Source organism: Lynx canadensis, chromosome E3, assembly GCF_007474595.2.
Source record: "Lynx canadensis isolate LIC74 chromosome E3, mLynCan4.pri.v2, whole genome shotgun sequence".
Lineage (NCBI taxonomy): Eukaryota > Metazoa > Chordata > Mammalia > Carnivora > Felidae > Lynx > Lynx canadensis.
Genome location: NC_044318.1, coordinates 15,265,192 through 15,287,956, shown reverse-complemented (window position 1 = coordinate 15,287,956; position 22,765 = coordinate 15,265,192). Strand labels below are relative to the sequence as shown.

Genomic DNA, 22,765 nt, shown 5'->3' with positions numbered 1-22,765 from the left:
TAAGTGGCTTAAAACAACACATGTCTACTTATTCTCTTACTGGAAGTCAGAAATCAGAAAATGTTTCTAAAATCAAGGTGTCAGCAGAGCTGTGTTCATTCCTATCCTTCAGCAGGAAATGTGTTTCCCTGCCTCTTCCAGCTTCTAGAGGCTGCCTGCATTCCTTGGCTGATGGTCCCTCCTGTCTTCAAAGCCAGGAGAGCTGCAGCTTCCATTCTGTCTGACCTTGACCTTCCTGCCTCCCACTTACAAGGACCCTTATGATTAACTGGCCCATTTTAAGATCCTTAACTCAGTCTCATCTACAAAGTCCCTTTTGCCAGGTAAAGTAAGATATCCACAGGTTCTGGGGATTAGGACTTGGACATCTTTGGGAGGCGGGGGGAATTGTTCAGCCAACCACAAGAATCAAGGTAGTGGTTAGAACAGTAAGCACTTGATAAAGGCAGATGCTAATATCATGGAGACGTCAGCAGGACTCAGTGAAATCAGCCGAGGAAGCACTCAGCACTGAGCCTGGCATGTAAAAAGTGCTGAGTCAATACCTTTCCAAAATTTGCCACCACTAACAGTAGCTTTAGGAACTTTTCCTGGTTTGATAGGACAAAACAAAATCTCATTTTACTCTGAACTGTGTGCTGGCAGTGAGGTTGTTATAGGCTGAACTATACACCCTAAAAACTCCTATGCTGAGAGCCTAATTCCTAACCCCCTAACCTTCAGAAAGCAACAGTATTTGTAGATAGGATCTTTATAGAGGCAATGACGTTAAAATGAGGTCATCAAGGCGGGCCCTCATCCAATATGACTGGTGTCTTTATAAGAAGAGAAGATTAGGACTCAGACATGCACTGAGAAAGACCCTGTTAGGTCACGATGAGAAGGCAGGCATCTATAAGCCACAGGGAGGCCTCGGGAGAAACCAACCCTGCCAGGACCTTGATCTTACACTTCTAGCCTCCAGAACTTGAGAAGATATATTTCTGTTGTTTAAGCAACCCCGTCTGTGGTACGTTGTTATGGAAGACCGAGGAAAGGTCCTAGGAAGACCTAGGAAAACGAATACAAAGGTTGAACATCTGTACCTCCTCTTTGACAGTTGTCAAGGGACAATTGCCTATCCATGCCCTTCCTTCCATATAACTAGTGGGGTCACTGCATCCCTATTTTCAGACTGACCAATTTCCTTGAAAGCACACAAAAACCTCTCTTCTTTACCCAAACTTACAGTTTGTGTTATAAAACGGGAATGCTCAGACAGCAATAGAAAGTCAAAATTGCAGAGAAACTATTTCCTGGGGAACATTTCAGTCTCTTGAATTTTACCTAAATCCAAAATGAGCTTAGGATCGAGAAATGCAGATACTCCATACCTAAATAGCAAACTGAAAAAACAGACGATCAAACACGCTCCGATTGTGAAGATATAGGCCAGCTGCATGTTGTAGGGTGCCCCACTGCTCCCATGTTGGACCGTAGAGTTGGTGTAAAAGCCATAGTACATCACCGTGTCCTGAAAATAACCCTGAAAGAGGCAAGAAGCCAGAGGTCAGGTGGGTCTCTTGAGAAAACAATGACAATGGTCAGCACCCTTCACCTTTTCCATCTGCAAGAAACTTGCATCAGTCAGTTTTGACATTTTGTTGGCAGGGCACCCAAGGTCACTGAGAACATAGACGTTTGGGGGCACCTGGGTAGCTCAGTCAGTTAAGAGTCTGACTTCAGCTCCGGTCATGATCTCACAGCTCATGGGTTCGAGCCCGGCATCGGGCTCTGTGCTGACAGCTCAGAGCCTGGAGCCTGTTTCGGATTCTGGGTCTCCCTCTCTCTCTGCCCCTCCCCGACTCGTGCTCTGTCTCCCTCTGTCTCCCTCTGTCTCAAAAATAAATAAACATTAAAAAAAAAATAGTCATTTTATCACTAGGCTCTTTGAGTTGGGAAAGTACTCTCAAACCCTCCTTACAGTGGAGGGACCCAGCTGTCACCACCTGAACCCAGTGACCAAGCAAAGCATGACTAAAACCAGGACAGCCAACCATGATGGGCCTCTGTCATCTTAACATGACCATGTTAAGTATTATAGTCAAACATGTTTGATATGAAACAAATCAAGCTGTTAGGTCTAAATTGCAATTTATAGGAAATACGGGCCAGAGGAACAAGTCAGAGAGACTATAAGGAAACAATTGATTCCACAAGGTAGGATGTTGGAGTTTGTATGACAACTGGCCTGGTTTCTGCAACAAGCCAATGTCAAGAAAAGAGAGGGCTGTGTCTGGAGAGATCATTCTTTTTTTCTTATTTTTTATTTAAAAAAATTTTTTTAATGTTTTTATTTATTTTTGAGACAGAGAGAGACAGAGCATGAGCAGGGGAGGGGCAGAGACAGAGGGAGACACAGAATCTGAAGCAGGCTCCAGGCTCCAAGCTGTCAGCACAGAGCCTGATGCGGGGCTCAAACTCATGGACTGTAAGATCATGACCTGAGCTGAAGTTGGCTGCTTAACTGACTGAGCCACCCAGGCGCCCCCGGAGAGATCATTCTAGATTAATTGCAAATTCAGAGAAAAAGCAACTGAATGCAAACTGGGGCTTTAATTGGATCCTGGTCTGAACAAACAAGCTATGAAAGACATTTTTGGGGACCACTGGGAAGATTTGAATATAGTCTGGATTTTTAATATTTTTAATTTTGCTAGGTGTGATAACTGCAGAAAGTGTCCTTATTTTGCAAAGATGCATGTTGAAGAAATTTGGAGTAAAATGTCCTAATGTCTTTAATTTACTGTGAAATGCTTCCAAAAAATAGTAAGATAAAACAATGTGGCTAAACGTTAACAATTTAGAAACCTGCATAGTAGGCATATGAGTGTTCATTTACTACTCTTTATTTCCTGTATGTTTGAAATTTTTCATAATAAAATGTTACATATATACAAATATAAAAAATATAGATCAGGGTGCCTGGGGGGGCTCAGTTAAACGTCCAACTCTTGATCTCAGCTCAGGTCATGATCTCACGGTTCATGGGTTCGAGCCCTGCATCCAGCTCTGTGTTGACAGCATGGAGCCTTGCTTGGGATTCTCTCTCTCTCTGCCCCTCACCTGCTTGTGCTTTATCTCAAAATAAGTAAATAAACTTTAAAAAATAAAGCCCTAGGGGCACCTGGATGGCTCAGTCGGTTAAGCGTCTGATTTCGGCTCAGGTCATGATCTCGCATTTTTTGAGTTCGAGCCCCGCATCAGCTTTTGTGCTGACAGCTCAGAGCCTGGAGCCTGCTTCAGATTCTGTGTCTCGCTCTCTCTCTCTGCCCCTCCCCCGCTCATGCTCTGTGTCTCTCTGTCTCTCAATTATAAGTAAATGTTAAAAAAAAATTTTTTAAATTTTTTTTTTTTTCAACGTTTATTTATTTTTGGGACAGAGAGAGACAGAGCATGAACGGGGGAGGGGCAGAGAGAGAGGGAGACACAGAATCGGAAACAGGCTCCAGGCTCCGAGCCATCAGCCCAGAGCCTGACGCGGGGCTCGAACTCACGGACCGCGAGATCGTGACCTGGCTGAAGTCGGACGCTTAACCGACTGCGCCACCCAGGCGCCCCAAAAAAAATTTTTTTAAATAAAAATAAAAATAAAAACAAAGCCCTAAAAAATAAGTTAATTAAATTAAAAATATACATCACAACAAGGAGAATGAAAGTAAATGAGGAAGAAATTTACATAATAATAATTCTCACTTAATGCACTTAACACAAGGGAGAATTTTTAACAGAAAAAGAAATTTAAAAAGATAAATGGGAGAACTTGATTTTGAACATTCTACTTCAAGAGTCGGCAAATTTTTTCTGTGAAGAGCTAGATAATAAATATCTGGCTTGGTAGCTATAGCAACAACTCCACTCGGCCACCGTAGTAGGAAGGCATCACAGACACCTAAACAAATGGATGTGACCGAGTTCCAGAAGGACTTTATTTATGGACACAAATTTGAATTTCACGTATAATTTTCATGTTTCACAAAATGTCATCCCTGTTTTGACTTTTTTTCAACCATTTAAAAATGTAGAAACCAATCTTAGTTCATTGGCTGTACAAAACTAGGTGGCAGGCCAGATTTGGCCCCAGCTATAGTTTGTCAGTCCCTGGTCTACAGAATGCTAGTGGCAGAAATCTCTTCTAGAAGGTAAACTCACAAGGCAGGGGCTATAAGTGTCGATAGGGAGATGGGTAAACAAATTATAGCTGCTGTTAGAAAGAATACTATGGACTGGGACGCCTGGGTGGCTCAGTCGGTTAAGTGTCCGACTTTTGCTCAGGTCATGATCTCACGACTAGTGAGTTCGAGCCCTGAGTCCAGCTCTGCGCTGACAGCTCAGAGCCTGGAGCCTGCTCCGGATTCTGTGTTTCGCTCTCTTCTACCCCTCCCCCACTCACGCTCTCTCTTTCAAAAATAAATAAATATTTAAAAATTAAAAAAAAAAGAGTACTGTGGATCTATATAGATGCTCAAGATACATAGTAAAACAAAAAAAATGTGCAAAAACCTGTAGTATCCTGTTTTCTTTAGGAAAGAAGAAGGAAGAAAAACAGTGGACAAAGATAGGCTCTAAGCTAGGCCATTAGACAAGGGAAGAAGACTAATGTGGACCTTCACCTAATTTTCTTTTACAGTAGCAACTTTTCCCCCTCTGTCTCTGCCCCTCCCCTGCTCTGTCTCTCAAAAATAAATAAACATTTTTCAAAAAATTTACAGTAGGAACTTTTCAAAAGGAGCATTGTATTTTGTACAAAGAAAAAGAAAAAAGAAAAAAAAGGTAGCTCTACAAACACCAATATGACATATCCTCCACAGAGCAGATGAAAGAAAGTGAGTCATAGATGGTATATGTGATTGATTCATCTTTTGTTAAAAAACAAAAGAAAGTGGAAACAGAAGAAAGGGATATATATGTACACGTATACATGTGTCCGTGTGTGCACAGAAAAGGAGACGGTGAACAACACAAACTATTAATATGATTACCTCTAGAGACAGAAAGTCTCCTGTGTTGTGTATATGTTACTTTTAGGGAAAAAAAGAAACACATTTCAAAGTCCCACTTTGCCTATCAGTTGACTCCCAGGCAAAATGAGGGGTCTGGAAGGTATGTCTGGGGGTTTCTGAGGTGGTGGATTTCCAGGTGGGGGGAAATGGAGAACTTACCGCCCCGGTGAAAAATTCCAATCCGGTGAATTGGAGGGTGTTCTTTTCAGGCACAGTAAACTGAGGGATGATGATGAAGCTGAAGGTCACGATGAACGAGAAAATGTTGAACTTCAAAAGCCACCTCAGAAAGTTAAAATAGGAGAGGACACTCGTTCCAAACTTGCCTCCAATGACCTTGAACGTCTTCTGCCATAGGCTGATGTAACTGAGCAGTTCTGACAGGCTGTTCTTAGATCTACGGTAAGCCTGGGGTAGGGGCAAGCATGTGGTAGACAGTCACTCAACAAACACCTATGAGAAGGAAGGTCCCATCCTAGCAAAAACGGCCACTATTTCCAGAGCGTTAGAACGTGCCAGGCACGCGCTCAGTGTGTTTGCAAACGTTATCTCATTTAATCTGACAGGCCACTCTTCCAGGTGAGTGCTATTATTCTCCTATTATTATTCTCCTATATTATTATCCTATATCCCAGGTTTGCTGTTGAAGGTGACGTTCACAATAGCTATGCTGTCCAAATAACTCAGCAACCTCTTATACACCTTTGCATGCCCACCTGGTTTCTCTGCACCTAGACCAACCCAATTTCTATGGCTTTCAATGAAACAGCCCTGAATTTTGGTTCCTCTTCCCCTTGGGTACCTTTCATCCCACTCTGCAAGGGGTACCTTTTTACCCCTTATCATGCCCATTTTGTTGACTGCAATAAAGGCCTCTTACCTGTGAAACGGAGTTCAGACACTGAGCACAGCAGTTGAACTCAAGGATACGGTGGGATTGCTTACTTTTCTCTTTGTCAACCATTTTCCTGTGGGGAATGCCAGAAGAAAGGGAGAGATACCAATGCTGTAATCGCTGCATTCCCCAAATATTTACTGAGTGTCTATGGTGTACTAGGCACAACCCAGGTAGTGAGACAAAGAGAATGATTTCCCTGCCTCATGGAGAAGATATCCTAGTTGGAAGGGAAAGACAATAAAGAAACGGTGATTTATACTATGGAAAGAAAAAGGGAAATAGAACAGGATAAGGCGATGGGAAATACTGGGATGGGGACTGTGTTATAATTTGAAATAGCATGATATTTGAGCAAAATCTTGAAGGAGGGGAGGGGTTAGTTGTATGGATAAGGGACTGCTCCGTGGCAGAGGGAACAGCCAACATGAGACCCCCAAGGAGGCCAGGATGGCTGGAATGGAAACAGCAGGGGGAAGGGCAGAGGGTACTTTTTTTTTTTTTTTTAAGTTTACTTATTTACTTTGAGAGACAAAGAGAGATGGGGAAGGGCAGAGAGAGAGAGAATTCCAAGCAGACTCCACACAGTGTGGAGCCCGATGCAGGGGCTCAGACTCATGAACCATGAGATCATGACCTGAGTCGAAATGTAGAGTCAAATGCTTAATTGACTGAGCCACCGGGGTGCCCCAGACTTCCCTTATTTTTAATGACCTTGACAATTTTGAGGCATACTGGTCAGGTATTTTGCAGAATGTCCCTCTATTAGGGGTTGCCTGATTTTTTCCTCTGGTGACACTGGGGTTACAGTCTTTAGGAGAGAATACCACAGAGGGAATGTGCTCTTCTGACCACATATCTCTGGCAATGCTAACCTTGATCGCCTGGCTGAAGGGGAGTGCAAACTAGACCTCATCACTGGAACGTTTCTCTCCCTTGCTTTTCATACTCCACCCTTTCAAAGCACATCACTAAGCATAGCCTGCTCTCCTGCTGAGAGGACAGAGGAGTATCTATACAGATTATTTGGAATTCTTCTGTAGCAAGACTGTCCTTTCTCTTGAATTTATTTCTTATCTTTCTGAGATGGGGCAAAAGTAGAAGACTGAGGTTCACATGAAATCTGGGAAAGAAGAAAAGCTTTGGGTCCATACTTAAGGTTCCTTTTCTCTTCCATGGTTCTTGGCTGACTCCTGATGGCTTTAATTCTGTCTCTAGAGGTCATTGGTATCAAAGATGCGATTAACTTTTGTCCTGTGGAGGAAAATAAATGGAGTTTCAGTCTGTTTCTTTCACAGAATATCAGCATTTCAAAAGATAGCACTGAACTTAGAGTATGTTTTTATAAGGGCATAAGGAAAGAATATATGGACTCAATGATCTCAAAAGCCAGAAATGAAAACAAAATGGCAACATGGCGTATTTCTCAAAGTCAAAGCAAATGATAATGTTTGCATGCAACATTTGATATTTTCCTTCTTTTCAATGACAAGAAATATCCAATGAAGCCAACAAGTCCCTGCACATCTGGTCAGGCTCACTGTCCTCCCTCACTTGATTGCCTGCACCATTTTCTCTTGACCCCTGTATTCTAGGCCCAGGCATCTTATTTACATTAAAAAAAATTTTTTTTAATGTTTTTTCATTTTTGAGAGAGAGAGAGCACAAGAGCAGGGAGAGGGGCAGAGAAAGAGAGAGAGGGAGGGAGACACAGAATGTGAAGCAGGCTCCAGGCTCCGAGCTGTCAGCACAGAGCCCGTTGTGGGGCCCAGGCTCATGGACGTCGAGATCATGACCAGAGCCGGAGTCAGACGCTTAATGGACTGAGCATTATCTTCTTTACATTTCTTGACTTTGTCATATATGCTCTTCTGCCTCCTGGAACGAGTCCCCCATCTTCTCAGTATCATCAGATACTGCTGGCCATCTACCCAAGTTATCTCTCCTTTTTAAAAGAATACGGATTTTGTTTGGGAATCTACCCCCTCTGTCCCAAGGCCCTGAGCTTCTGCAGGGTGGGACCCATCTTCAGACACAGGGCATGAGTCCCATGATTCCAAACTGATTGTTGCAGGTGACTGATTTAGGCATGAGCATGTAACAAGATGTTGGCCAATGTTCTGCGATGCACGGTCTGCTGAGGAGTTTCTTGGAAAAGGCTTCTTCCTTCTCAAAAAGGAAAAAACAAAAACAAGAAAAAGACAGATTCTTCTTCCTCTGGATGTTGTTGTGGCCACATGTGAAGCCTGGAACTGCTGTCACCATCTTGTAACAATGAGGAAGCCAGTTGGGGGACTACCACTGGGGTAACAACAGAATGGTCTGGAACCCTGGTTGAGTTATGGAGCTGGAACTCCACAATTGACCTAGTTGGGGTGAAAAGGAAATCCCCAAATGAGGGCCACCAACTCACTCTGCTGAAGACAAGGAATTTGTGTCTCTCCTGAGAGGGATGGGGGGCTAGACAGAGAGGAAGAAAGGACTAGGAGGAGGAGGAAAGAAGACAGTGATGTGGGGAGACAGCAGCAAGAGAGGAGACACCCCAGTCTTCAATAAAGGGGCTAAACCCACAAAATGCTTTAGTGAGAATGGATTTTTTCCCCTCTTAGAAATCACTGACAATGCCTGGACTTCATGACTGGAGCATTATGAGATGAAACAGACACAAGCAGCTGACAAACCACTGTTTGGCCTCAGGAGCAGAAAGGCAGGGAGACAGTATCAGCTAAGACCTGGTGTCATGGCGGACTTGGCAATAAGGGCCATCCTATGTTGCCAAATCCAGGGTGGGGAGGAAATGGACTAAAGCAGGACAGCAGTTAAGGCATCAGGCCAGACAGACCTGTATTTGGGCCCTGGTTCTGCCAGGTCATTTAATTCCTCATCAAGCAAATGGAAGCGACAAATGTGCCAGCCTCAAAGTGTGGGGAATAAGTAAAACTAAATTCGATGGAAAAAAAAGGAAGTGCTTGGCAGACTGCCAGGCACAGAAAGTGAGCTTGGGGGCAGAGGGGGGGGGGCTGCCTGAGTGGCTCAGTCAGTTGAGCGTCTGACTTCAGCTTATGCCATGGTCTTGCAGTTCTTGAGTTCGAGTCCCACATTGGGCTTGTTGCTGTCTGCACGGAGCCAGCTTCGGATCCTCTGTTCCCCTCTCTCTGCTTCTCCCCCACTTGTGATCTCTCAAAAATAAGTAAACTTAAAAAAAATAAGAAGAAAGAAAATGAGCTTGGTCATGGTAAACTCCTTTTTAGGTGTTAGGTGCTCCCAAAGTGACCCCTTCCTGGGTCCATCCGTAGCGTGCTTAGATCATCCACCAAACTTCAATCTATTTCATGTCTTAAAAGTAAAAAACCTTGTGGACAGCTTGGAGGCCTTCCTCATGCCTTTCCTAACTCCTTTCCCCCAGTGTCTCACCACCTTGAATGTTTTCATGTGAAGTGTCTATGCCCACACTTCCTGGGCTACGATGAAGGGTCTGAAGAAATGATTCATTCAAAGATGTGGAAAACCTCAACAACTGCTTGCTCTTTTTGTCATCTGGGTTGCCAAAACTCTGAGAGTCTGTCACATCGATGTCAGAAATGGATGAGACCATACTGAAGCTTGAGTTCACTGGTGTCTTTTCTAGAACAACCCAAGATGGAACATTCTCTGCCTCGACGATGATTTCATTCAGTTGGTCATCAGAAAGCATCTCTTGCCTCCTCCAAGGCTTGTTCTCCCCTGAAGTGGCCTTCCAAAGACCTCATAGAGCAGTCACACTGACATCATCAGGAGCCACCAGGAAAAATGATGATCACAGAGGGATGCCCCATTCACACTTTTTAAAAGACAAGGATGAGATTGCCAAAGCCAGTCCTACACAAATCATAACATAACTCCCTACATCTGTACAGAGGGGTCTCCTCATGAAGAGGTGTGTTTTCCTGTAGGACTTCTGTCTTGGTAACTAGGTAAGAAATTGGAAACAGAATCCTTCATTAAAGACAACAGGGTTCTAGAAACAGAAGGCAGAGATTCTTCTAAGTGACTCATAATCAAAGGGCAAGATTTTCCTTTTTTAATTTGGTGCCCCGGCCTAAAACTTATATTTTATATGTATATAATTTTACCTGCCTATATAAATCCAGACAGGTTTACAGTAATACAATTAATGGGGCACCTGGGTGGCTCAGTCATTTGAGTGTCTGACTCTTGATTTCTGCTCAGGTTGTGGAATTGAGCCCTGTGTGGGGCTCTGTGCTGAGCATGGAGCCTGCTTGGGATTCTCTCTTTCTCTCTCTCTGCCCCTCTCCCCTGCTCATGCATGCACTCTCTCTCAAAAAAAATTTTATAGGGGCGCCTGGGTGGCGCAGTCGGTTAAGCGTCCGACATCAGCCAGGTCACGATCTCGCGGTCCGTGAGTTCGAGCCCCGCGTCGGGCTCTGGGCTGATGGCTCAGAGCCTGGTGCCTGTTTCCGATTCTGTGTCTCCCTCTCTCTCTGCCCCTCCCCTGTTCATGCTCTGTCTCTCTCTGTCCCAAAAATAAATAAAAAACGTTGAAAAAAAAAATTTTATAGTAATATAATTATTATCTCCTGACTGCCTTGGGTAGCCAACCCTGCCATTTGTCTGCCTCCTCATATCTGCCCTCCATTTTTCCCATACCCCCAGAAGCCACCTTTCCTGTGTAGGCACTGTGCTCAGTTAAAATTCTCCTGGCTTCCTTTGTGGTTAAAGATGGACTTGTAACCCCATTCTGGCCAGTGAGTCATAGAGCTCCAGGAATGCTTTTCAAAAGGTGACAGTCTGCCTAGTTTCACCTTTCACCTTTCACCATTTTTCTTTCTTCCTCACCAAAGGCCACCATTTTGAAAACAAGAGGACAAATGCTCACCTGAGAAGGATGGTGGAGAAAGAAGGTATAGAAAGAGCTCAGTCCTTGAGAGCATCCTGACAGAGCTGCCACACAAACTGTGAATCCCTTCCCTCCACACTTCTTGTTACATGAAAAAAAAAATTGCTAAGCCGTGCTATGTCAGAACAAGGCACTTGAACACGATTTCTACCCGATAGACCTGATTTGGAAATCACCTCGGCCAAGTTGTTTATTTAATAGTTGGTGAAACTGAGGTGCACAGAAATGAGTTGACCCCCCACCCTGACTGCCGTCTTCATCACACTTTCATTAAATGACAGAATTGGACTGGAACTCTATTCCTCCTCCCCACCAATGATAATTAACAGTAAGAATACCTGCCATTACTGTAGGCCCAGTACTTAGAGTATATAATTTAATTTTCATAATCACCCTATGCAGTATATATAACGATAAACCCCTTTTATAGCTAAGAAAACTGAAGCCCAAAGATGTAATTTGCCTAAGGTTACAAAACAAGCAAGTAGTAGAACTGAAGGTCAAACCCAGGTCCATCTAGACCCAAAGCAGGGCGTCTTAATCACTTCGCCCTGGCCCCTTCCTGTAACAAGATGCTGATGTGTCATTTATTCGTTTATAAATAAATGAACATTTGTGAGTACCTACCACATGCTGGGTGCTTCCTGGGTGCAAAGCATAACCCATCAAAGTGATGTTTTATCAGGAGGCTGTCCACCAACTAATTGTATGTGGTTTGAGAATCCAAACCAATGCAAAGCAAAATGATGAAGAAAACCAGATTCATCTTTGGGTCCTCTATTTCTTTAATTCTCTCTGCCTTCTGGGACTCTTCTTTTACCAGAGGCCCCAACCTCAGGCTGGCTAGAAAGAGCAGGCCAGTGAAGTTAGAAGCTATTCCTTTTCCCCAGTAGTTAAAGTCATTTTCTGCTCTAGTGGGAACCAAATGGAGAGTGTGATTGTCTATACCTCCATGGTTTTCCTCCCAAGTAGCCATACTCAATCCTCGAAGATATACCCCTCCTTGAGAAGGCTCCTAAAGAACGACGCTAAATGCTGCCATATAGGGTAGGGTGCCAGAAGGTGAGACATGGTTTTAGGTCATGAGGTCCCTGAATTCACATTGTTGTACAGAGGATCCCATCGGTCTGTTTACTCCTTGTTGTTCATAGATTTGCCTCTTAGCATTCCCTGGCCTCTCTCTTCTTTTGTTTCCTTTTAGTTTCTCAGTCTCTGCCTCTGATCAGACCTTCATCACTGCACACAGTGATCCTTACAGAGCTTCCTAACCGATTTCATAGCATTCTGTCTTTCCCCAGTCCTACTGCTCCTACACTCTAGCATCATATATAATTATATGATTATTCAGAAAAATTTTGATCAATGCAGACTCAGAGGCCCTTGTTCCTGTAACTCATTCACCAATTAACTCGACAAATAGCTCTGAGCATTTACTATACGCCAAGCTCTATACTAGGTCCTGGAAGGTAATTCTACCTTCGATTCTTTGTTTCTTCCCTGTCCTTCCCACCACACAAGCTGGTACATACACTTTGGGCCCATGTGAGTTGGGTTTCTGTCACACGAAACCAGAAGAGTCCTGATGAAGGTACCTTGATATCCAGGAGAGAAAAAAGTCTGCATATCAAAAAGGAAACCCTGTTATAGTAAATTAAGCAAATACTGCATCAGTTGCCACACCAGTGGCCACAAGGAAATGGTGATGTCTGTATTGCCTTGAACACACTCCTCTCTAAGGTTGATTTTTTTGGTTACTATTCACTTAAGCCTTACCTTGGGGTGACTTGTGCCAGTCACATCCAGACAATGGTGGGTTTCCATAAACTGGGCGGGGGTTACTTTCACCCACAGAAGCAGGGTTCACTGGAATGAAGGGGCAGGAGACATCACCAATTAATCCCACCACACTAGATATTACTGAGTAGGATGGTCAGTAAGACCTCAACCTTGACCTCGAGATCCTGACAGACTAACGATTGAGTGCTTGGGTGGAAAAGACGACATAAATATGGAATCAATGCTGTTAAGTACAAACAGCTTTGATCAGTGGTTCTCATTTAAGTACAAGCCATGGTTAAAAATACTTGTTACAATGGAATATTATTCAGCCATAAAAATGAATGAAATCTTGCTATTTGCAACAACGTGGATGGATCTAGAGGGTATAAAGCTAAGCAAAATAAGTCAGTCAGAGAAAGACAAATACTGTATGGTTCTAGTCATATGCAGAATGAATTTAAGAAAGAAACAAACGATTAAAGGAAAATAAGAGAGGGAGAGAGACAAATGAAAAAAGAGACTCTTAACTTTACAGAACAAACTGATGGTTACCAGGGGCGGGGGGGGGGGGGGGCAGGGGGCAGGTGAAACAGGTGATGGGGATTAAGAGTACAACTAACACAATGAGCACTGAGTCATGTATAGAATTGCTGAATCACTATATTATACACCTGAAACTAATAATAACACTATATGTTAACTATAGTGGAATTAAAATTTTAAACTTGATAAAACTTTTAAAAATTATTACACTAAGATCCAAGACATACCTACACATATATGACCGAAAAATAAGTTTCACTAAACAATACTTTGCTGGATTACATAAAAGGCTCTCCAGTACATTCTCATTCCAGTCCATTCTTTTTCATTTCATTTTTCAGGATTAACTTCACAACTTGTTAATGGGTTACAACTCAAGAGTTTGAAAAGTACTTGTCTGGGGGGTTGGGACAAACGGACAGAGCAGAGGGTGTTTAGGGCACTGAAATTATTCTATATGATACTGTAATGGTGACATGTGTCATTATACATTTGTCCAATCTCAGAATTTACAGTGCCAAGAGTGAACTCTGATATAAACTGTGGACCCGAGGAGATAATGATGTGTCGTAGGTTCATCAGTTTTAAGACATGTACCACTCTGGTGGCAGATGTTGATAATGGGTGAAGTCTATGCACGTCAGGGAAAGCAGTTGTATGGGAAATCTCTGTACCTTACCCTCAATCTTACTGCGAACCTAAAACTGCTCTAAGAAAAATTAAGACACAAAAATGAAACAAACAAACTTGTCCAGATAATCACAGAAGTTCTTTCTATTTCTAGCATTTTATGATGAGGCATGAACAGATTTGAAAGATGACATGATTTTCTTTTTATTTTTTTAATGTTTATTTACTTATTTTGAGAGAGAGAGACTGAGCAGGAGGAGGGGCAGAGAGAGAGGAAGAGAGAGAGAATCCAAGCAGGCTCTGTGCTGTCAGCACAGAGCCCAATGCGGGGCTCGAACCCACAAATCATGAGACCATGATCTGAGACAAAATCAAGAGTTAGATGCTTAACTGACTGAGCCACCCAGGCATCCCTATGGCATGATTTTCTTAAGGACCAAGTCTACTCTCAGCATCTACACGACAGTGTCATATTTCAGGATATTTTTGTTCAACCCACAGTAAACATTACAAGATAAACTCAACAGAGAAAATGGAACACATTTTGATGTGAACAATGCACAAAATTACATTTCAGGAAGTTCTGAACTTTTCCTGGGGATCAATGCCCAGCTTTGTTTCCAGTTGATGCCCTCAGGCATGTTACCTAACCTCTCTGAGCTTCAATATCATGGTCTTTAAAACAGGAATTTTGATGGGCCCTTCACATAGCATTGTTGAGGGAACTCAATCAGTTAACACATGTAATGTGCTTAAAGTAATCCTGAGACATACCAAACTATACGTGTGTGTGTATACATGTATATATATAGTAACTGTTGTAGTAGATCAACTGTTGTTCAGCAAATATTACACCACCACCACCCATGGACAACACCATTGAAGTCGGGCTTGGTCATGTGAATTTTATCTATGGAACAGGGTAGAAATGAAGGTGTGCCAGTTCCAACTGAAAACCTTGGAGATGTTGTGTTGTCTTTGCTCACCACTTTGAGCACTTCCAGCTTGTGCCATGGGACAACAGTGCCCCCAGGTGGCTCCCTGGTCCAAGAAGGGCACTAGGTTGTAGATACAGAATCCATGACCTGGAGTCAAGCACAGCCTAGTTCAATCAAACTCGAAGCAAACCCGCAGATGTGTGAGCAAGAAATATATGTTTCTTTATTGTACAACACTGTTTTCTTTTCAGGTGTTTGTTATGCAGCATTACTGTGGCAATAGCTAACTGATACATCCCTTACCATTACTGCTACTATTAATTCAGTTTGCACTGCTTAAGCACCTACTGTGACCAGGCAACGTGACACTAGGAAAATCACCTAGAGCCTTAAAGAATACAGAGATGAAGATCCTGAGTCTATCAGGATGGCACAGTACAGGGCAGGTGATTGCCAAGGGCTACAATCTTGGTCCTACAAAGGAGTTCAGAAAACGAAGTCACACTTGACTACTTTTAAAAATTTTTTTTAAACATGAGTGGTCAGGAATCTTTTCGCATTTGCCTTGATCCTAACCAGTAGTAATATAGGATAAGTAAGAGTCAGGTTTTGGGTTAGAGAGACTGGCTCTTTCAATTTAGCAGCTGGGTGATCTTGCATTGAGCCTCTGAACCTCAGTTTTCCCTCTTTGCTCAGTTTTCCCATCTATAAACAGGGAGATCAGTAGTGGCTATGTGAAATTTGGTTGTTCAGATTTAAACAAGACAATGAAAGTAAAGTGTTTCACAGAGTCTTCAGGACATAGAAAACATTCAAAATCTGCTTGTCGTTATTAACTACATTTGCTTTGGGGTAGGGCTGTGTTTCTAAATCTTTTTCATTATTGGCCCCCTAAGACTCCCTAAGGAGTCTATTTGGACATCTCTTCCCCCATTGCCCTGTCCCATGACATTTTAATACTACAGATATACAGTGTATCTGCTTATATATGTATATCGGTGCTTTATACATAAAAAGAGGAAGACTTTTCTGGCCTTTCAAGAATAAATTTTACCCCCCTGGGATTTATATCGTCTTCCTCCACCCCATTGAGAACGCATGGCATTCTGCATGGCATAAAGGTTTGGAATAGCCCAAATGAATGTTTTCTATGCAAACGTGTAACAGTCCAAGTTTCTCACCAATGCATGACAATGCATCCCATCCCCTCCTCTCTGCCAGCTTCAAACTCTTCCCCATCACCCTCTCAGGTGTAAGCAATTCTCCATCTGCACCAACCAGCACTTGGGCCCCTCATTCTGTTCTTGGCTGAATACTCCTTCCCTTTTCAGGCCCCCATAGGCTCTAGATTTCTATAACATTGACTCTCGTGTAATGACCTTGCTTCCTTCACAAGACAGCAAGTCCCTCTTCCTCCTGAAAGATAAGAAATTTAGAGTTTCCTTTGCTTCCCAGAGCTATACCTTTACACATAGCAGATTCTGAGGGTTTGCATAGTCTGCTTGCTAATTTTGTGTGTGTGTAGTCTTGACAGGATGGTGTCACCCACCCACTTATGCTTTAAGTAACTTGAGGACAGAGCTGCCTCTTCGTCCCTTTGCTCCCCCAGTAGGTTCTGAATACCCAAGTGATGACTGTCTGAATAGTTTAGGATGTGCTAAACTAAAGCTGGCCAGTGACAGCCACATAAACTAAATCTAGCCCACAAGTGATTTTGTTTGCCCAGTTCAGTGCTTTAATTTTTTTTTTTATTTTTTGGAGCATGTAAAAATTGGGAGGTTTCACATAAAAATGCAGATTTCTTGGTGTGCTTGGGTAGCTCAGCTGGTTAAGTGTCTGACTCTTGGTGTTCATGTCATGATCTCACGATTCGTGAGATCAAGCCCCATGTTGGGCTCTGTGCTGACAGCATGGAGACTGCTTAGGATTCTTTCTCCATCTCTCTCTCTCTCTGCCCCTCCCCTGCTTGCACTATCTCTATCTCTCTCAAAATAAGTAAATAAGCATTTTTTTAAAAAACAGATTTCTTGCCTCTTTAGAAATATCTGAGGATTGGGGCACCTGGGCGGCTCAGTCAGTTGAGTATGTGACTTCGGCTCAGGTCATGATCTCATGGTTCGTTAGTTTGAGGCCCGCATCGGGCTCTGTGTTGACAGCTCACAGCCTGGAGCCTGCTTCAGATTCTGTGTCTCCCTCTCTCTCAGCCCCTCCTCCACTTGTGCTGTCTCTGTCTCTGTCTCTCAAAAACAAACATTAAAAAATTTTTAAAAAGAAAAATCAATAATTATAAAAAAAAAAAAAGAAACATCTGAGGATTTAGCCATACTGAGCCTGCATTCCTGCATAACCCCAATGGGCCAAATCTGAACATCAGTCACCTCATGTAGGCACAGGGTGTACACACCCCCATTTTTCATAACACCTAACCAGCCTGCTTTGACAAGTGATGATACTGCTGGTCTTCTCTAGACCCTTAGTGTTCAACCTTTGTATGGTGGGTGTTTGAAGGCAGGGGAGGGAGAAACCAATTCTTCTCTTCCTGGAACTCTTTAATGACTGCTCCCTTAAGTCCACCGATTTTACTTTCTTCTCAGGACATGATCTTCATCTCAACAAATGCTTACCACAGCCACTGCCAGGAGCCCCGGGCACAGAGTCATATGGATTTGCCGTCTCCATGGATTTCATTGCAATGCTTTCAGGGTAATCATCATTCTTTCTCCCAAGGATGCCCGAGGGGCTATCACCCCTACGACGAAATGAGGGCTGGATTGAAGATGTTCTGAACACCCTGAAATCCCAAAATGATGGATCAATATTCATCTAGTAGCATAGTAAGGACAGTCCTCCATTCATCATCCATCCACCCATTCATTCATTCCACAAATGCTTACTGAATGCCAACCATGTGTTAGGCATGGTCTAGGGGGTGAGAACACAAAGATAAAAACATGGGCTGTCTACCCTCAAGGAACTCTCAGTCCAATCTGGTAGAGCTTCTTAGATACAGCTAAGCAATTATAATACAGGTAGTAACTGGTGAGTACCAGAAGACAGGCCCAGGGAGTTCAGAGGAAAGAGAAAAGAACTCTGGCTGGCAGTTCGGAGGGATATCTACAAGGAAAGAAACATCCCAGGTAGGACTAGAAGGATAAATTCATACATAAAGAGTTAGAAGGAGGGAATTCCAAGGATGAAGAACAGCATAGATAAAAGTGGAAGACGATAAACAAAAGTGTTGAATATATACAGGGAATACTACAAAAATTCATTAATCTGGAGCAATGTTCTCAATGTTATGCACATGCCACTTCCCAGGCCCCAGCCCAGACAATGACATCAGAAGGTCTGAAGGTTGGACCCAGGCATCTGTATTATTTTTAAAGTTCTCCAGGTAATAGGGTGATTCTAAGGTTCAGTCCAGGTCAAGAACCACTGTACTAGAGGTAGGGAGGGGTTAGGGGAGGTGGGGAGATGGGAGGAAGTCAGTCAGGCAGGTCTTTGGCTGACACATTAGACCAGTGCATCCTCCTTCTTAAAAGTTTGCATAAGCAAAGCAATGTGGCCTTTCTCCCAAAGCTTATGGAGAACATGGAAGAGCAGAAACAAAGGAGTCAAAGTATCAGAGGTATATTTTGGAATGATGAATCAGGCAGTGGCGGGGATAAGACCAAGGAGGCCATTTTGGGTTTTGTTTTTTAAATGTTTTATTTATCTGTGAGTGAGGCAGCATGAGCGGGGGGAGGGGCAGAGAGAGGGGGACAGAGATCGGAAGCCGGCTCTGTGCTAACACCAGTGAGCTGGATGTGGGGCGCAAATTACTTCACTAGCCGAGAGATCATGACCCGAGCTGAAGTCGGAAGCTCAACCGACTGAGCCTCCCAGGTGCTACAAAGAAGCCCCTTTTGATCTGGTTCTATTAATCGTCCTATTTACATCTTGAAGACATTGTGACCCTGCTGAGCACCCAAATCTTATATCCTTATTCCTCAAGATAAATACAAGCATTAGTTTTTGTTGTATTTATAAACATTACTAGTAGAACTAGTACATGCCAAATTAGACTCCTAAGGGTTCAACTTTCACAGGGTAAAAATTTGTATAGAGTAAAAATAACCTGACTATACAATCAACATCTTGTTGGCAACAGGAACTTAACCCAGAAAAAAAAGTCAGATTTGGTAGAACTAAGTCATCCAAACTAACACTGTCAATGTCCAGAGCTGTACCTAATAAAATTTGTCAATGACCAAAAATTGCTAGAAGATTAAAACTATTTTTGACAAAATTTAAATCTACAGAACCTGAGCCAGGAAAAATGGGACTTAGTGTTTTAGAACGAGCTTAAAGAAATACCAACAATGGGGAGAAACTATGATTGATAAAATCTGATGAAAACAACACCAATGCAGAAGATCAATATGCCAAATCTGCCATAAACATAAAAAATGATCAAACAATAATTTTAGAGTAAAATAAAAATGAAAGTAGAAAAAAATCAGGAGTGGCCGAATCAACTTGAATTAAAAAAAAAACAAAACAAAACACAATTGAGGAAGTAAATTGACTTTGTGGAGTTAGATCTTCAAAAGATTTTCTTGGTTAAAATGCATTCCTATGCATATAATTCTGGTTAAAATGTTTGGGTTCATAACTATCAAGTCTTAACCCTAACTTTATTGGCAAAGTAACAGAGTCAAAACAGTGAGAATCTAAATATCCTGTAGGGATTAGATGGGAAGAGGGAGAAGACTGGAGAGGGTGTTATCCAAGCAAGAGGTGATGAAAGATTATGTTCAGGTGAGGGGTTGAAACCTCAGGCTGAAAGTCCATGCCCTGGTGAAAGCCCATGGCCCTGGTGAAAGTTCATGGCCCTATCTACAGACAGATATGAAAATTTCACCACAACTTCTGGTCAAAGAAACCATCTTAATTGTCCCTAACCCGAACAATAGCAACCAGGTTCCATTGGCCTGATGGTCTAGCATGCAGCTCCGACCCCAATGGAGGGAGATGCTTATACTTACTCTCTAGTTGTTTCTGAAGTCTCAGAAGAGCCATAATCATGACCATCCTCAGCAGCTGGGTAATCAGGCTTCCCCCAAAAGTTTGGAGAGTTCTTCTGATAATCCTCAGTCCTGGGATAGTCTGGTTCCCCAAAAAAGTTTGGAGAATTAGGTTGATTCTCAGCACCTGGATAATCAGGCTCTCCTAGAGTGTCTATGTATGGATTGATTCTGGAACCGGCAAATTCTGGATTCCTTCTAGAGCCTGGATGGTTGGACGTGGCTCTGGAGCCAGGGTAGTCAGAGTTTACCTGAGCTCCCGGGTAGTCTGGTTCTCCCAAAGAGTCCAGATAATCAGGATTTGTTCTGGAGCCTGCATAGTTTCTACTGCTTCTGGAACCTGCAAAGTCAGAATTTTGTTGGGATTTAGAGTAGTCTGGCTCTCTGAATGAGACTGGATGGTATGGTTCACTCAAAGATCCAATGTAATCTGGCTCTGCCAGAAATTTGGGATAGTCTGAACTTCTTCTGGAGCCTGCAGAGTATGGATTGTTCTGGGTGCCAGGGTAGCCTGGATTACTCTGAGATCCAGGATAATCTGGCTCTGCCAGAGACCCAGGATACTCTGAACTTCGTCTGGAACCAGTAGAGAATGGAGTGCTTCTAGTGCCAGGCTGATCTGGATTACTCCAAGATCTAGGATAATCTGGGTCTGCTAGAGACCTGGGATAGTCTGAAGTTGTTCCGGAGTCTTCAGAGTATGGGTTGTTCCTGATGCCAGGGTAGTCTGAGTTGTTCAGAACACCTGGAGAATCTGGAGAATCCTGAGTTTTCAAATCCCCCCATGTCCAGTTCTGAGATCCTGAATATTCAGGGTAATCTGGATCTTCCTCATAGCCATAGTTCCTGTAGTAGGCAGACATGCTGGTAAAGCTTCTTTACCGTGGAATGTTAAAATGTTCCTGCATTTGTAGTTACTCAGGGATCTTTTTTTTTTTTTTTTTTTTACCTGAAAAACAAGCAAAAAAAAAGGTCAGATTTTTTTTTTTCTTCCCTGTAGAGATTGCTGGTTATCTTCCATTATTATCTATTCTCCTTTCTTTCATGGTTGGGTACACAGCTGCCCAGAATCAGAACTATGTATCCCAGCCTCCTGTGCCCCAACATGTGACCATGACAGTGGTCAGTGGGATGTGAACAGAAGCAATATATATAACTCCCAGGGTTGTGCTGTTTAAGGCAAGGGGCACTCCTCCCTTTGTCAGTCTTCTTACCTCCCATAGGCTGGAAGGTGGAAATGATGGTGTGCCATCTTGGGCCATGTACACGAAGATGGCACCCACCCCAGGCATAGCAGCACGAAAGATGGAAGAAGCCTGGGTTGCTGATGACATCACAGATTAGTGCCAGCATATCAGCGAGGGCTTTTATATAAAAGAAATAAGCCTTTGTCTCCTGTAAACCACGGTTTTTGGGGGGGTCTCTGACACATGTGGCCAAACTTCCATCCTAACCACTATATTCCCTTGGTTGTGGGGGGAGCAGAACAATAAACCAAAAGACTGGAAGAAACAAGGACCTTGTGAACATTTCGATTGCACTTGTGGTTGTAGGGTTTAAAGCATAAATTAGTATCAGTGCACAAGAGAAGAACACTTAATGGTAACTAGAGGACTTGGGTAGGAAGACAATTGCTACCATCCCTTCCAGTTTGAAACTGTGTTTTTGTGAGTTCTCTGAGCTCTAATCTATAGACAGGGTATACTTTCAAATCAGAAATAATGGGATTTTAATTTCTGAGTGTGCTGGATATCTGTTGTGTTTACTTGCCTATTACTCCTTTTCCCTTCTTTTGGCAGCAATGCCCTGGTTTTCATCTGGGCACCTGCCCCTCCCCATTCCTGACTCCAAGGACGGTCACATGACCTAGGCTTAGCCAATCAGGAATGGGTATATAACCCAGGATTTGGTTCAGGAATGGGTATATAACCCAGATCCGTCCTCCAGGAGCTTGACTGGACTAACTGGGAAAGATGACCTCTTATTTCACTAAGTTGCCAAGGTGATGGAATGTAAGCCTAGAACCAATGGTGTCGTGTCTATAGGAACAGAGAAGAAAATAAGTACAGGAGAAAATTTAAAGGAAAAATCAGTAGGATTTGTGGACTAACCAGATACGGGAATGGTGAAGGGTAAGGAAATGAAAAGACAAAAACAGCTCCATGGTTTCAAGCCACCGTGATTAGATAAGTAGTGATGTCTTTGAAAGAAGGAAGTAAGACCATTTTTAAAGTTCAGCCAATGTTTACAAGTTTATCTCTATACAAACGAAAAAGGTTAGACTCTGTTGAGTAATCAGAGCTGAAGAATTAATCTTCTGCCATTACCTGTAGTCTTAGAATATGCACTCACCAACTCAATTCCATATCCCTCAGCATAGTGGAAGTCAATTATTCATTATTTTGTCCCTGCCTAGCAGCCATTTCTCTCTTTTATGATAATATTTTCCCTTGAGTAATACCTCTTCCCCCTCTCAGTCCATGTGGGCCAGGTGTGGACTTATGACCCAGTCAGAATTCTCTTCTTTCTGGCCACAGACATTGGGTCAGGGAACATAATCCCATCAAAGTCAATGAGATTCAATTCTGGGAGTTTTGTCAGAAATGCTGGGAAGAGAGAGGCTCTCTATTTTGGCTGGATATGGAGTTAGGAAGCTATAAGACTGAGGCTGCCAGGGGTCATCAGTGGAGGAGGCCTGTCTGAGAGTGATGTCGACAGGGAAGAGTGAAGAGCCAAGAGATAAACAAAAGAAAGATCAAATGTGGATGACAGTGTTTCAGCACCTGAATCCAGCCATGCCTGCTTCATACTGGGTACTTGAATAATTACATTCCCTTTATTTTTTTTTTTAGTTTATTTATTTATTTTGAGAGAGAACACGTGCACGTGCATGTACACAAGCAGGGGAGGGGCAGAGAGGGAGAGAGAGAATCCCAAGCAGGCTCCGTGCTATCAGAGCAGAGCCCAAGGCTGGG

General features: G+C 42.9%; 1 protein-coding gene across 1 annotated transcript in view; it reads right to left on the bottom strand.

The window, feature by feature from the left end:
* Positions 1–20,736, bottom strand: part of TMC5 (transmembrane channel like 5) — a 47,801-nt gene extending 27,065 nt beyond the window's left edge. The window contains exons 1-7 of the mRNA XM_032591651.1: positions 19,752–20,736; positions 17,349–17,515; positions 12,608–12,697; positions 7,092–7,191; positions 5,923–6,010; positions 5,202–5,450; positions 1,374–1,525 (exon numbers count right to left, since the gene is read on the bottom strand). Coding sequence (XP_032447542.1) covers positions 1,374–1,525; positions 5,202–5,450; positions 5,923–6,010; positions 7,092–7,191; positions 12,608–12,697; positions 17,349–17,515; positions 19,752–20,653 — 1,748 coding nt within the window. The 5' untranslated portion in view covers positions 20,654–20,736. The remainder of the gene's footprint in view (positions 1–1,373; positions 1,526–5,201; positions 5,451–5,922; positions 6,011–7,091; positions 7,192–12,607; positions 12,698–17,348; positions 17,516–19,751) is intronic.
* Between the last annotated feature and the right edge of the window lie 2,029 nt (positions 20,737–22,765).